Source organism: Brachypodium distachyon, chromosome 3 (assembly GCF_000005505.3).
Source record: "Brachypodium distachyon strain Bd21 chromosome 3, Brachypodium_distachyon_v3.0, whole genome shotgun sequence".
In the NCBI taxonomy this organism is placed as follows: domain Eukaryota; kingdom Viridiplantae; phylum Streptophyta; class Magnoliopsida; order Poales; family Poaceae; genus Brachypodium; species Brachypodium distachyon.
In genome coordinates this window covers 2,667,370-2,683,587 of record NC_016133.3, presented here as the reverse complement: position 1 = coordinate 2,683,587, position 16,218 = coordinate 2,667,370, and the positions used below count along the sequence as shown (strand labels likewise).

General features: G+C 43.5%; 2 protein-coding genes across 3 annotated transcripts; one reads left to right on the top strand and one right to left on the bottom strand.

The window, feature by feature from the left end:
- Positions 1 to 1,214: 1,214 nt before the first annotated feature.
- On the bottom strand, positions 1,215 to 7,750 carry LOC100827786 (nuclear poly(A) polymerase 1). 2 transcript variants are annotated; one of them, XM_010235514.3, is made up of 13 exons: positions 7,545 to 7,750; positions 6,461 to 6,853; positions 6,282 to 6,359; positions 6,086 to 6,193; positions 5,724 to 5,786; positions 5,487 to 5,648; positions 5,133 to 5,246; positions 4,983 to 5,045; positions 4,199 to 4,528; positions 3,181 to 3,345; positions 2,116 to 3,093; positions 1,573 to 1,646; positions 1,215 to 1,483 (listed from the first exon to the last, which is right to left on the bottom strand). In XM_010235514.3, the coding sequence occupies exons 2-13, from the start codon at positions 6,557 to 6,559 to the stop codon at positions 1,432 to 1,434; spliced, it is 2,286 nt and encodes a 761-aa protein (XP_010233816.1). In that variant the 5' UTR covers positions 6,560 to 6,853; positions 7,545 to 7,750; the 3' UTR covers positions 1,215 to 1,431. The 2 variants fall into 2 exon arrangements, with proteins under 2 accessions (XP_010233816.1, XP_014756881.1); XM_014901395.2 differs by lacking the exon at positions 7,545 to 7,750 and adding an exon at positions 6,934 to 7,504.
- Positions 7,751 to 12,322: 4,572 nt separating this feature from the next.
- On the top strand, positions 12,323 to 14,604 carry LOC104583932. Its single transcript, XM_010237965.3, has 2 exons — positions 12,323 to 13,660; positions 14,228 to 14,604. The coding sequence occupies exon 1, from the start codon at positions 12,421 to 12,423 to the stop codon at positions 13,654 to 13,656; it is 1,236 nt and encodes a 411-aa protein (XP_010236267.1). The 5' UTR covers positions 12,323 to 12,420; the 3' UTR covers positions 13,657 to 13,660; positions 14,228 to 14,604.
- Positions 14,605 to 16,218: the final 1,614 nt, after the last annotated feature.

Sequence of the window (16,218 nt, the reverse complement as noted above, 5' to 3'; positions counted from 1 at the left end):
ACTACCAAAACGCACAGGCGCTAGGCATCGATCAGGTTGTAATAATATTCAAGTGGCTTGAAATCAAGTCTGTACGATGTGAAATGTGTATGACCGTTGGTCAACTTAGTAATTAAAACAGCTTTGATATATCTAAATCGACTGGTTTGTAGTTAGAGATAAGCTGGTTCCTCGATCATTGGATATTTGACGAGGTCCGTGTTTTAAGATTCGGACAATGTGATGAAAAGAAAAGAATGAAATAATGTTCATATATTAATCTAACTTATCTGGTTCCTCAACCGAAATTTAAATCTTTAGCTTAAGAATCGAATAACTAAGAAATAAACTAAAATGTACACTGTACTAGCAAATCATGAAGAGAAGCAGAATGGCGAACAGCTTGGAGCAACCTGAGCATTTCCATCCCCACGTGTGCACGGGTTCTCTGACGCTGGAGGCCCCACGTGACAGTTACCAAGTCACTGTCAGAGAATCTGCACAGAGGATGCTCCTTTTCTTCGTCGTTGAGTCGTTTCCCCGTCCCCGCTTCACACCGGCAGAAAGAACACGACTCCACCGAACAGCTTTGACTCCTGTCTTTACTGCCGACCAAAAATTCCCCATTCCGCTGAGCCAGCTGCTGCTGTGCTGCATTCTCCCCTCGCCGTCCGCCATGACGAGCCACCATCTCCGCCGCCGCCTCTCCATCCAGTAGTCCATCTCCGGCCGCAGATCCCGCGGAGAGTATAAACTAGGGTGTATACACAATTGCTGGATACTGTGAGACGCAGCAGTCCTTGATGTTTATATTTGCAGCTAAAGCTGAATTTGATATGCATCTTTAACATGCGGGACTGAACATCCATTCTTTATGAAAATCATCTGCTTCACCCTTATTTGATTAATCTTGATGAAATGTACTCCCTCCCCGTTCCATAATTCTTGTCGTTGTTTTAGTTCAATTTTGTACTAATACATCAACAAGAATTATGGGACAGAGGGAGTGGTTATCTATGTACTTATTGACGTTCTAAAGGCTAAAGAGAAGCTTCTATTTATCAACAGAGAAGCTTATTTATGATTCGATGCACCATTCTGAAACTCTGAAGTATTACATGAGAAGCGGCAGCATGCAGCTTGCGTTTGCTGTGTTTGAATCCTTGTTTTCAGATCAGAATAAATGGTTTTCTGCACGAGAACTAGATGCTTCATCAACGGATGCTGGAACACAATGATATTGCATAACATATTTATATATAACTCTTGAGCAGGTACACAACAGTCAGGCAAAGTTGAGAAAATTTCAGTACAACCAGCCACAAGTGACATCGGCTGAAAAGGTCTCAAAATTACAAAAAAAAATTACTTTTCTGCACTATACAAATCCTAAGCCCTTTCCAAGGAAAAACGAAGTCCTCCATATCTTCACACTTGGGCCTGGTATTGGGTTCAGGAACTTCCTTCGGCTGGTTTTGGTTGTGGCACAGTTGACAATCTCAGCCTGAGAACAATTTTGAAAAAAAGAATCTATTTTCAGCCTAACATCACACAGCGAGAAAAACCAACAGGAATTAATGATAATATTAATACCTGAGGGGCTTTCTTTTGACAGTTGATGTTGACGGAGCAGCAGCTCGGACTGATGGGGCAGCAAGCTCAAGTGGCTTTTTAGAAAACAAAAATGAAATCACAGCTATTATCAAAACACAAACAGACAACAGGGGAAGGACTGAACGTAGAATACGTTTTTTAGTGATATATAAAACATGAATAAGTACAAGGATGTAGGAATGGACCAGAGGAGGCATGGCCTATGAGTAAACCATTTCAAATGAATCCAGCACAACCCAGCAGTCCATAATAGAGACACAAATACAACAAAAGTATCTGCCGTGACTGTAAATCAACAAGAGGTTCTTGAAGACTACCGGCACATGCATTTATGAAGGAAAACATAACAAAAGGCAGAGCCATAAATTTATTATGTATATGTTATTAAATTTCAGAATAAAATTTACTATCCTATGCAAGGTTATAACACACCCAGGAACTACATTGGAAAAAAATAGTGCGCAAGGACACAACAGCATCCTAAATACTCATGAAAAAGGATATAAGAAAAAAAAACTATACCTCCAGCTCTTCCTCAGCCTTGCGCTTCACATGATTATTACCATGGGAACTCAAATTAACTGCTTGCCCCAGGGAAGTTCCAGAACATCCTTCCAAAGGTGAAACATGAGCAGTATTTGCATGTATTTTGTCAGACTTGGCTTGAGGCCATACCAGCTCATCAAGTCCATCAGTCGTTGTTGGAGAGGAAGTCACGAGATTATTTACATGAATCCCTTTGGATTCCTTATGTGAACTATTGAAAGAAATGCCCAACCCATTTGTTGGACCACCATTGCTTGAAGTAGACGGAATGCTGTTAGGTGGCTTGATTACATCCAACACAGCATTGTCCACAGGAGCAGATGTACTTCCAAGAAAACGCACTGGATGTTCATGCTCAACAGATTCTGTGTGAAGATTTGAATCCCCATTCAAAATATGTTGGGTCTCGTTATTTGATAACCTAGAGGCCAAGTTGGCCAACAAAGAAGTATTTTCCGGCAACTGATAGCCAGCAGAGGGACCTTGAGTAGGCGGATCACTCCAACCCTCAGTGACCAATGGATTTCCAACTTGACCATCAGCTGAAACATCATTTCTTGTTCCAACTTGACCATCAGCTGAAACATTGTTTCTTACTCCAGTTTGACCATCAGCAGAAACATCATTTCTAGAAACAGCATGACCGTTCCTGCCTGCTGTTCGGGAAGAACGAGGAGGACGCACTCCACCAGGAAAAACGAACAAAGGGATATCTTTTCTTTTTACATGGGACACTTCAATATCCATTCCTTCTCCCCGATGTGCGTACGCACAGACTGAGCTCTTAAACTCATTAACAATTCCTCTGATGTCAAATTGTTCAGCTTCTTGAGGCTGGACGGTTTGTTTTCTCCAAAGACCCATGAAGTAAAAGCTATGCAATGGCCTGGATCCATCTGAGAAGTCTCTGGGATGAGGATGTGCAAGAAGCATCTCATGTGTATATCGCTCAAACTGCATCAGCAGCCAAATTTGCATATTAAAAGACATCACAGCACACACATTACTAAGAAGAATGAAATTTGTCTTTCAGTTCTTTACCTTCAATACAAGTGTACGAAGGCGAGACTCTACCCATCCTTTCCAATTCCTGAGGTCATCTTCGTTCCTTGCTGAGATAACAACCTCTAGATAATTTCTATATAACTCAAAAAATGGATATGGCTCGAATAAGTCATCCCAGGTTGCTCTATTTTCATCTATTGCCTACACAGTTAGTCATCAAGGTGAAATTAAATCTGATTCAAGACATACAAAAGGCTCCATACCTGTGAACTCAAGATAAATTTATTTCTAAGGATTGCACAGACTAGCCGCATAAAGTCAAAAATCTGTTCATATGTATACTTTAACAGCAAACACACAGGCATTGCATACATTATATGTTTTTGTCAGCTAACTGAAGTTATTAGTAACTCAACAGTTCAATGAATTTGCATAAGATGACTCTAAATCCAAGATAACAAATACTCCCTCCTTTCCAAATTATAGGGCAGATGAATTTTTTGCCAATACCAAGAAAAGTGAAGAGGGAGATGCAATAAAAAAAAAGCAATTGCATGCATTCCTAGCTAATGAGAAGTACAGGAAAGGGAGTGATTAACTGCAGCGCTGGGCATGCAAACCGTCCGTCTCCTTTGTTTTTTTTTTCTCACGCACGACCGTGGGGTAAAGGAGAGGGGAGTTAATTCTGCCCCCACACACATGCATGATTAACTGCAGAGACGCAACATCCTATATGTAAAGAAGTGATCCGCCTTACATTTCAGAAATTAAACAAAAAAATCATCCGCCAACAATTTGGAAAGGAGGGAGTACATTATTTAACCCAGTGGAGACGAGTTACAGAAATGGGGTAGTTCCATTAGCATTACGAATGCTAAATCAAAATCAATGTTTTTAAGGGATAAAGTTTGCAATTTAAGATCAATGTCACTACTAGAGAGCAATAAATCTCACAGCTTGACCTCAACATTATACAGAAGTCCTAAATGAATGTTATGATTTCACTTCCAGATTTGCTGTTAAAATAAAAACAATAATTTTAAATAGTAAGTACCTGGCAGATCTCGTATCCCCTTGTGAATTCTTGGACCATCACATACCTAGTACTAACAGATACGTTATAACTAGAATTCATACAAGGATAGGCGGGCGTAATTATAGGCATTTGATGGCCCCTGTCCCTAAAGTTTCTTCTTGGATCCCAAACAGGGAGGCCAAGTGGACCCTCCTCTATATGGCAAAGTGTAACAGGATTGGGCCACTTCCACTGGCTGTAGACTCTGAAAAACCGAGATATCAACATGCTGGGTGAAGCATTTGGGTATAATTGACATATTCGAGCAACAAGAATTGCCCAATTTATGCCACCCAGAAATCCCATAACCTGGACATGCAAGGAATTTTTGAGTATCCATTCATAAATCATAATGCCGATATGCATATGCACCATAATGTGAACATGCACACCAGATTTATGTGCAACAGTATTTTAGAAATATCAATATACGGCTTATGTGACAACTAGACTTTTTCAGTTCTCTCATTTTCTGTACTTGCATTTGTGTCTCATGCTACCACACTACCGCAGTACTGCTTGACCAGTTGACCTCAAAACAATATGGAGGCTATTTTCGTAGACCATTAGGCAATCAATCAGAAAATATATTAATATATTTGGTATCAACTCTTGCTTGAAACAAAATGAAACATAATGTGTTTCTTAAGAATAAAGCAAAATGTTTCTGTTGGTGCCCTTGTATAAAATTTCTGGTTCCATCCCTGATCATGCATGTATGTTCATAGCTTAAAACAAACTCTTGTAGCGAGAAGAAGCATACATTTGAGTAAACCCCACGGCGCTTTCCCCAATATCTCATGAACCTTAAGGTTGTGCGGAAACTCTGGATTTGAGAAAACAAATGGGTTTTAGTCAATAGAACAATATCAATATGTTTACTTGAAAAATATGCATTCCTAAGGGCACAAACCGGAATGTTTGGGACCAATCGTAAGATTTGATCAGTAACTCGGCACCCATTTAAACTGCGAACAGCCTGTTCATCAACATTGTGCAGTATGGAGTCTTGAGAAAGATCAAGGTCCTGAAATAGAATAATGTAACATGATTTAGGGATACCTATCAAATATCATCAGGAAATGCCATGTAATAATTCGCTAGCCAAACAAAACTAGGACATAAAAAGGCTAAGATCCATTTGTACAGTGATGCATACTGCTTCCATTCTCTACTCGTCTATTACAATTACTACAAGATACAAGATAAATATGGCATGCAATACCGAAATGTTGTTTAAATGGCAAAGTTGTAAAACAAAACTTACCTCAGGAATCACCACGTGTGCAAGGTTTGCATATAAAAGGTCAATAGACACCCCGCAAAGTTTGAACCCCAGAACAGGCACATGAGCATCTGGTACTGGATGTAACTCAGAAACTTCTGGCATTTCAGCTAGCATATCATGAAGACACCGGAAGAAGTAGTCCTGCAAAAAATGAAAGTCACATTTGACCCTGCAAGACTGTAATACTTTTGGAATTTTAGTAGTACATCCTCTTACATTCCGAGTTGCATGTCTTGGACCCACACATAATGTATCAATATCAGCGCCAGGACCGTGCACCTGGGCAATAGGTGATAAAACAACAACCACAACAGTAAATTTAGGTGACAAAGATAAAAACTTATATAAAAGCGGCAATGATATATTATACATAACTGAAACCATCAGATCCTACATAGAAATACATAATAGAATATTCATATATATATAATGACTAATACACTTGCCGCATTCAATAGAAAAACAAACAAAATAGGCACATGGCATGCACTTCGTTCATTTTGTACTAAGAAAGGTAACAACCACTGCAAAAGTATTTCTTTACAAATATAACTACAAAAAACAGTGTAACAGAGTACCCCAAGGCGGTATGAACCAAATGTGAAGATCTTAGCGTTTGCTTCTTGCACAAACTGCTCGCCATAACCACTCGCTCTAGTGGCCTTCTTAATCCAAGTTTTCACAGTCTGCCAGGACACACAAGAAATGATCTTGAAACTTTGTTACATGAATTATTATCCAAAATACAAGCACATAAAAAGAATAATCTTGAACCTGGTCGAGTTTCCCTAAGACCTCTTCTCGTGAGACAGCCTCCTCTTGGCTCTCATACAGGCCCGCATCAGCAAGAAACTGCTTGACACCAAGAACAACATACAGGCGAAATTATTAAACAAAGGGCAATCAGAAATTTTGATAAATTCCTGATTATCTGATAACAATACCACACACACCTTTTCAACCTCAGTTGTCTGCATGACATCCTTCTCAGTTGGTCCACTTAATGAGATTGGCTCGGAGACACCAAGATAACCAGTATTGCTCTTCGCCATGGAGGATCCAAAGTTACTTTTTTTTTCCCAGAGGAAAGGTCAATTGACCCAGCTTTATAGAAAGAAAAACAGTATGCTGGGATACCAGCTTACAAGGAAGTGTTCAAAACCAACAAAATATTACAGCACTAGGATGATAACAGAACAAAACAGATCCTACACATCCTAAACAACAGAAATTAACCAACTCCTCGTCTTGCACCAGCGCCTGCCTGCCTGCCTGCTGGGGGTCAGGCCAGGGACCGAGCTACAGCGGTACAAGGACCAGATCAATCTTGCATGCCGAAGAAGAACCTGATCAAGGAATGGATGAATATACTCAATTACTGACGCAAGAACATCATTGGAAAAAAAATGAGTATTCCTTAACTCACTCCTCAAAAAGCACAACCGATTGCTGTTCATTGTTCTCTAATCAGAATAATATCATTGGAAAACAATTTTTTTTATTCCCTAACTCCCTCCTCAAAAAGCACAACACATTGCTGCTCCTTGTTCCCTAACCAAAAAATCTATCAGAGGCAGCACTGAACTGGTCTAGTGTTCTGTATACCCTGGTGACCCTGCCGCTGCGGCACAAGCAGACGTGTAGGTCTCAGGAGCGGATCCAGAATTGCGAAGGCCAGCGGGATTTAACTAATCACTAGGGCTTCGTTTGGATGCAGATATTGAGGGCTTGGAATTTATCGAATTGAGCTGAATACCAAATCAAAAGGGAAACTGTGGGCCTGAATTCGAACTCTGTTGTTTCAGAAACACAGAGAAGAGGATCCCCGCAAATAAAACACAGAAGAGGAGAAACTGCTGCTGCTGCTGCTGTGTGGAGGGAGGGGAGAGGTCAGGGGCACAGAGGCGGAGAGGGAGGGATGGGACTTAGGATTTAGGAACCACGGAGAAGGGGGGGCACGGAGGGCGGCTCGAGGTGGAGAGACTGCGGCGGCTCTGGTCGGAGACGGAGGGGATGGAGGTGGGCGGCGGCTCGTACCTCGAAACCCAATGGGCAAAGACCGCCGACGGGGTGGAGACAGCAGGAGCGCGGTGTCCCGGCGAGCAACAACGGGACCGGCGATGGCGGCGACGCGCGCGAGAGGCGGGGGTGGGGGATCGATGCGCCGGCGATGACCCTAGGGTACGGCGCGCCGACGGCTGTAGGGCACGGTGTGTCTCTTTTTTTTTTCTCCTTAGAACTGGCACGGTGGTAGATAGACTGTTGGAGGGTCCGTTTGGTAATAACCGAGCTGGGTAAGGGTTGTTTCCGAAACGGGTACAAAAAGCTTTGCCGGTTTCGTTTTTTAGATTTAGTTGACTGGTCGAAGGGAGTAATTACATTTTCAGGAAACGTTTCGTATGAAAAATCTCTATTTAGTGAAAACTTAAAACTTTCCATCATAACCATTAAGTCTTAAATAAACGGATCATGCGAAGTGAAACCTTTAATAATGTCGCACACACGTAAACGTATCAAACTTTCAAGCAAAATATGTTCTGCCGCAGCCTCCAATAGTTTTGCCAAGTGCATAGTATCCTTGTCAGCCACATTTAGGATCTTAATATGACAAGGTTCAGGTTCTTAAAACGAGAGATACTCTTGACTTCATGAGGAGAAAAATCAATGAATATTTTGCAATGAAAATTTCAGATTGTATCTATGTGGCACCTCCACATTTATTGCCAAATCATGAACCAAGTTGTGCATTGCACAATACTCTAATTTTACTTCACCATATTCATATGCTCTATATTTTATAAAGAATGCCAAAAAATTGTCCGCACTACAAAAAGTTGAAAATTATGAACTTAGTCCGGCACTCCGGCATGAACAAAAAGCTCACTAGCATAAAGAAATAGTCACTACAATAAAGAAAAACAGCACTACTTTAAACAAAAAATGGAAACATATATTGGATGAACAAAAATATGGTATTGATAACCAAAACTACAAAGTACAATGAACAAAAAAATAGGTCGACTGTACCGAAAATATAAGATATCAGAAAGAATTCTATGGACAAAAGGAATGTCATGGTGAACAAAGTTTTGAACTAGTAATTAGGGTGGGGGGGGGGGGGGTTTCAAAACAGCCAAAACCCAAAAAATCCAAAGACATCTAAAACAAGAGAAAATGGTAGATAAAATATAAAATGTTGATGACATAAACAACATAAATATTTACATTTCCACAAATTAATGCAACTAATTATTATGTTTATCCTCAGACATATGGAATTAATTATTACTCTCTCCGTCCCATATTAAGTGACTTTTATTGAATGCACCGAAACCCGTGTGAGAGCGGACGGGCCGCAGACGAGAGGATTTTTTAATCCTAGCCTGAAATTCGCTCCCACAGGAAGTGGAAATCAGGACCCGAGGAGTGCTACTAGAGTTGTTCCTTAACCGTTACGCCAAGAGCTTGTTCACAGTTCAAACATTATTGTTTCTGTAAATCCATAGCTCTATCTGTCCACAAGTGAATGCATTAACTTCCTTCCTTGTTTCAGCTAGCGCATCTTAGCGCATCATGGACGTTGAATGGTGATTCTTGATTTTGCAGATGCGGTGGCAACCAAGAAAGTTTGCACGTCGAAGATGATCCAGCCAGCGGTTAACGCGTGCGATCCCCGGACTTGCCAGAGGAACGCTGAGAACGAGTTCACCAAGAGCGGGGCTCAATGCCCTGACCACTCCGTTTGCACTGTGCAGGGCCATTGTGTTCCTGCGGGTTGCAAGTACACCGAATAAAACAATTCGATGTTGCAACAGTGAGATATAAGTATATATCTATAATATAAATTTGATCAAACTTTATTTTATTTTGACTTTGAATAAATTACGTTAGAATCTCTTGTAAACAAAAACGGAGGAATTGAATATTTCGGTTCTTTAAAAAGGAGAAAAAAAAAAGAGTGTTGTAACCTCGGTCAGGACTCCTTTGCTTTCCAAAGTTAGGTTCTGGTCAGAGTCGGATCACATAAGATAAAGCTGTTTTATTTTTCGACAGCAGAGTTGTTAATCAATTTAGTTAGCCTCTGCCGAGAAGGAGAGCTCGCAATTCCATCGTCGAGAATCCAATTTAGTACGCGGAGGTACAGGAGAACAGTAGTAGTACGTACGATGGCCACCAGCAGCAGCGCCGACGGCGGCATCATCCAGCGGCTCCCCGACGATCTCCTGGCGCTGGTCTACCGCGGGCTCGCCTCCCCGCTCGCCCGCGCCCGCTTCGCCGCCGTCTGCAGGTCATGGCGCGCCGTCGCGTCCTGGATCCCGCCGCCGCCGCCCCTCCCGCTCCCTCCCGCTGCTCCTCCTCTCGACGGCCGACGGCGCCAGGGCCAAGGACCTGATCTACTGCCCGGAGGACGGGGAGCTCCTCCTGCGCCTCCGCCTCCCGCGGCCGGCCGCCGCCGCGAAGTGGGTCGTCGTCGTCGGGTCCCACGACGGCGGGTGGGTGGCACTCGCCTCGCCGGGCGCCCAGAATCCAGATCCTCAACCTCTTCTCCCGCGCCGAGGTGCCGCTCTCCGCGCAGATCCTCCCCACGCATCACCACTTCTTCTCCAGCGACCTGACCAACAACCTCAAGGTCGTCTTCTCCGCGGAACCCACCTCCCCCGGCTGCATGCTCGCCGCCGTCACCGCCGGCTGCAGAGTCGCCCTCTGCAGAGTTGTTAATGGCCGCGCCACTAACGATGACAAAACAGCGGCGACTGCTGCAGGTTGGTCGACCATGGAAGGGCATGGCGGGTGTCGCCGGCTGGTGGTGGCGGTGGTGGTAGTGTGCAGAGGAACCGCATCTATTACGCCAGTTATAGACATCGCCACCTTCCTGTTCACAGTCGTCACCTGACGAAAATGGCCGATGGGCAAGTTGTGTATGACAACGAAGACAAAATTGTCTGTCGTGACGGGAAGGTGATCATCTCCAAGGGTTTCTTTGGACAGCGTGGTGTTGAACCTGGCATGTGGCTTGTCCCTCCTAGAGTCTAGCAGATTTCTATATATTTTGATGCCACCAAATACGGTACCGATTTGTTCTTCTTACCTTGGCCACATGAGTAGAAGAGTTTATCCTTACATTCTTTTTTCATAGCAGTTTATCTTATATTCTGAAAAGCCCAATAATCCATGTCCGGTGCGGGAGGTGGGGTCTAAAATTTCAACAAGATTTCCGTCATCGCACCGAGCCTCAATATTTTTACCTTTTGATCTTTGATTGCTGTTTGCGCCATCCCAGATTAGCTCATGCAAACTTCCTCTACCATGAAATCCACTCGCCTTTCTCCTTTCACATTTACTTTTGGTTCGCTACTTGCTCATCTCGTCCCCTTGTAAGAGCGATCAGTTGATAACAACATGTGTTCTGTGAGGATCTGCTCACTGTGAGGCATTCGTCTTCTTCGAGGAGATGATGACCCTCGGACTGTACGTAAGTTGGTGTTTAGGGCAATCATCTGTCGTCGTCTGAATTCATACCCACGCGCCTTACCGTTTAAGGTTTTTTTCTTTTTGAGAATCACTTGTAACTTTACTCAATGTCGAAAACTATCACAAGTGTAGTGCTTCGGATCATAAACACAAGAAATTACAAAGTAACCTCTACAGCTAAGAATTACAATGAAATATCTCGAAAACGTATTCTCCGTGGTATCAATCTTTGCAACACGAAATATTGTTTGGGTTTCAGCAAAAATACTGCGATTAGACTGGAGTGGTAACATCACCACTCGTACCCCTACACGACCTTGACTATCTTCAAAAGTTTCAGAAATCCCCTTGAGTCGCTATCTAAAAAGATGAGAAGTCGTGAGCGTTGAACGTACTTGGGCCGGGGATTATCCCCTAAAAGTGTAGGTCGTCAAACCACATGAACTTCAACAAAACGCCAAAGAAGGACTCCAAAGTCATAAAAGATCAAACCAACAAAAGCATCATGACACACCAGCAAAAACTCATCAAATCCATATGAACAGATTTGCAAGTACAGAAACTCAAAATCCGCAAGATCGGACACATCGAATCTGCTGCGAGTAAAACTCTCTGGCCCCGTGGTGTTGTCCAATAAGACACCACCGCAAACAGAGAAAGAACTAGGGTACCTTTATTCTTGATGGCATCGCACCTTTCGCCATAGCCTTGCCGATGAAGATCACAAGACTGATAATGCTAAAAACTGGATACATCTAGCAGAAACTGAGGTTCCCCTCACCTCACAATGCCAAGATGGCGGCAGGAGATGAGGGGAACCGACGAACCGGCGAAGACGACGCGCTTTGGATCGAACCCTAATTTTCTCCATTGTTGTACGGCGGCGAGGAGAAAGTTTCAACCCTTACCGTTTAAGGTAGACAACTCGTTTTGGTTTCGTGCCGGGCCAGCCCACTTGCCTAGATCAGTAAAAGAAGCCTGGCCCGCCTTGAATTCATACCCGGCGGCCCGAATAGGTCCGTTCAGGCTGTCTTTTATAAAAGGATTAAAAAATAAATTGGGCTAGGGGAAGGGCAGCCACTGTCTTGGCCCGTTGAGTGTTTTTTTACGCGATTTTCAGGCCAGGCCGGGTTGTGCTGCGACGGGCCCTTTATTTCTCGTGCCGTGCCCGGCCCGGTCCTCGTGTGTACAATGGTATTGGACCGTGCTTTGGGCCATACTTTTTTGTATGCTTTGGATCTGCCCAAAAAAAGGCCAGCATTAGGTTTTGTGGGGATTGGAACTGGAAGAGAGAAAGAAGAAACCAAAAGAAAGCAGAGCACCCCTAAAAAAAAAAGAAAAAAAGAAAGAAAAGAAAGCAGAGCATCTTGCATGGCGATCTGTCAGTTCGTACCCCTCCACCGTTAAAATCCCCAACAGCTTCCCGACCAGGCCACCCCAAATGGCGGCGCCGCCGCCAAACTCCGACCCAGGAGGTCCGCCGGAGTCGCCGTTCTTTCAAGTCCCGGACGAGCTCCTCAGGGAGATCTTCCTCCTTCTCCCCACGGCCGCCGACCTCGCCCGCGCCACCACGTCCTGCGCCTCCTTCCACCGCGTCATCGCCGACCACAAGTTCCTCCGCTGCTACCGCGCTCTCCACCCACCGCCTCTCGTCGGCGCCATAGGAAGTTCCTTAGTAACAGCGCAGCCGCCCCACCCCTCGGCCGCCGCCGCCCGGGCCTTCGCCGACTTCGACTTCTCCGACTCCTACTTCCAGTTCGTCCCCTCTAGCGCCGGCCGTTGCTGCTGGCGGCGGCTTCACTTCTTCGAAGGACGCGCTCTCCTCACCGCCACCGCGGTCGACGAAGGAAAAGAGTCAAAAGACACATTCCGCGACGTCCTGTACCGCGATTTTTTGGCCAGGGATTTGGCTGTTTGCGACCCTGTGCACCGCCGCTACGTACTGCTGCCGGCCGTCCCCGCCGACCTAACCGCGTTGATCTATAAACCGGACTTCCTGGACGAGGATACTTTCCTTGCTCCCGGTGAGGATGAGGATGACCCCTTATCATTCAGAGTGATGTGCTTGGTGCAATGCAGAATGAAACTGGTCCTCCTCGTCTTCTCCTCCTCTTTGGGTGGACACTGGTGTGCTCTTACGTTTGACCGATCAAATGCTCAGGCAGTAACTTCACTTTTACAATGTGAGCCTGACTTGCCAGATCGTCAGTACCTCCATGGACGCTTTTATTGGGAGTTGAGTTTCTCGAACCAGCTGCTTGCGCTTGATGTGCGCGTGATGGAGTTCTCTGCTGTTGATCTCCCACCTGAGCAACCAGATGACAGTTTCGTCATTGTCGAGGCAGTGGAAGGAATGCTTGGGATGTTCACTTTACGCAGTGAAGATGAAGCATATTGGCTCACATATTCCATTCTGAGAAATAACCAATGGCAGTCGGAGAAGGTCATCCCAATCCCATTGCTGATAAACCATTGTCATCCGATGGGTGTAGCTGGGGGATACCTGCTTATACAATCGGGGTACACCATATCTTCAGAGGAGAAGCGAGATGTTAGATTTTTTTCGGTGGACATCAAGACATGGCAGGTTGAGTTGTTTGCTGGGCCTAGCAAAGTCATATTTCCTTCTCATCTCTATTCTGGTTTCCCACCATCATTGTGTGCACCAACTATATGAAGTGGTAAGAATATGATCTGATCCTACTCTTTCTCGTGTTTAATTTGGTCAGAGGATGATGCAGCAAAGTGATATATTGCAGCTTTTTTGCTGATAATGTGCCTTGCCACTTGCCAGTGCCACTCTGCTTATTTCTTACAACTGGTGCTAATTGTAGTTTCAGCAAACTTGTATTCTACCCAGCATTCACCCTCTATATGTGCCATCTTTGCAGTTATATAGTTAATTAGTGTTATATGTTACTGATTTCTGTTGATAATCCAATGCATGGTCTACCTGTGCAATTGGAAGCTTATTGAACTTCCGGCATGCAATTCACTGTTATATGCACATCAGTATGTTTTCAAAGTTCTTATTTGATGTCCTGTTTCCTGATTCGTAGGTTCTTTTCATGTAATTCACTGTTACTGTGCAACGTGATAGGTACCTCCCTGTTATATCTGGTGTGAACTTCATGCATTACAAGCAGCCATTGATCTATGCGATGCTTGTTAAATACACCTGGTAGCCTTCTATTCCTTTTGGTGCCTTGTTCATATGGAAAAGTTCATGCTGTTTCCTGTATGCACAGGTGATGATGCCATTTCATAAAGGAGTTGATTCCGCTGAGCGCATTGTGACCTTGGAAGAGAAAGGGGTGCATGGACTAGATGTATTCGCTTGCTCAACGATGGATCCAGCATCCAATCGTAGACAGTGGATGTGCCTCTACTCCGTAGTTTATATACATGCTTATGATGTGTGCGCGGTGCTATCCTCACACGCAATTTCTTTCCAGTTACAACATTTGAAGTTTATTTCAGTCTCTGAACTTTTAGGTGCTGGCTATTTACAAACCATTGGATCTCGGTCTGAATATTTTGTTGCTGCAGTGTCAATGTCTAGAAGAATTGGTGTGCCTGCTTAAAGTACGAGTTTGTTTGTTTCAGTGAACTCTTCCAATGACAAGGTCTAAAAGTAACAATACGTGACAACATATAATACTGAATGAAATGATTTTGCTTGGCAACCAAATACTCGCACATCTCTATTTTGAATACTAAATTGTTGATTCATTCGGCATAAAGACGCTGACCATGGGAAAAAAAATTGCATTTTGGAGCAAACCAGCATGTTTACTTTAATACTTGGGTTCCAGTCTTCCAGATGACTCTGTTCTAGCATCGGCTCTATTACATCCTCAACTTAGTTCAATTTGGCTTCGTGAATTCAGAGGATTCGATATCGATTCTTGTGGGTCATGCAATGGGCTTCGTGGCCTTAGCAGCCGAGCAGGTCGGGTCTCGTTCAGTGGCAGGAATAACCTGCATTTGATGCATCGGTGGTGATCAAGGATATTATTGAAGGTAGCAGATGCTCCTATAGTGCCCATTCTTCTGGAGATTGGAGTCCAGAGTCGAGAATTTGAAGACGTTCTTTTTGTTCATGAAGGGCATGCCTCTAACATAGATGCCCATAGTCTAGTTAAGAGTGTGTTATCGCTCCAGCATGGTCGATTTATGTGGCTATCTAATCCTTGGGACGAATCAATCGTACATGTTTGGATTGATTAATAAAGAAGGTGTTTTCGCTAAAAAAAAAAAAACCCTGCTACCCTGCCCCTGTTAAAAAACTGCTGCTTTCAATTCCCTCCGCCTATCAGTAAAAAAAAAGTCCACTAAAAAAAGTCAGTAAAAAAAATGCTTCTCTCCATGAAATAGCCGCAAACCCCCTCATATAGGGACGCCTCTATTCAGGCTCAATCTCCACACGCAGATGTGCCGGCATCATCTAACATTTCCGCTTATGCTCGTCATCATGGAGTTATACCATCCATATATCGTTCATCATGTGTGAGTGGGTCTGGTGTGGCGGCATGTGGGTGGCTAACTAGGCCGCAAAGGCTATTTTTAGTCTCTTATTTAAAATTTACTTATGTGGAGGAAAGATAAACATGAGAGAAGTGAACTGATTTTTAAGGAAAGAATCGACTAAGAGTCAGCTAAAAGTCGACTTATTTACCATGATACATCATCACATTTAATGCTAACAAATCATTTATAATAAGTCTAAATACACAATCTATTTACATGTGTTATTTTGCGCACTGAAATTTTCTCATCTTTGCCTTGTGTACCTGCTTAAGAGTTATACTACTCCCTTCGTCCAACAAAGGATGTCTCAACTTTGACTAAATTTGAATGCATCTATACACCAAGTCATGTCTAGATACATCTAAATTTTAACAAACTTGAGACATCTTTCGTTGAACGTTGGGAGTATATAAACATGTTATATGCAACGTCATAGCCTCCGTTGATGAAGCATCTAGTTCTTCTCGTGCAGAAAACCATTTGGTCTGATATAAAACAAGGATTCAAACACCGCAAACGCAAGCTGCATGCATGCTTCGCTTCCCATGTCATACTTCAGAGTTTCAGAATGGCACACCGAATCATAAAAGCTTCTCTGTTGATAAATAAGCCTCTCTTAGCCTTTAGAACGTCAATAAATGGATAGATGACTACATTTCATCAAGATTAATCAAATAAAGGATGAAGCAGATGATTTCCATAAAGAATC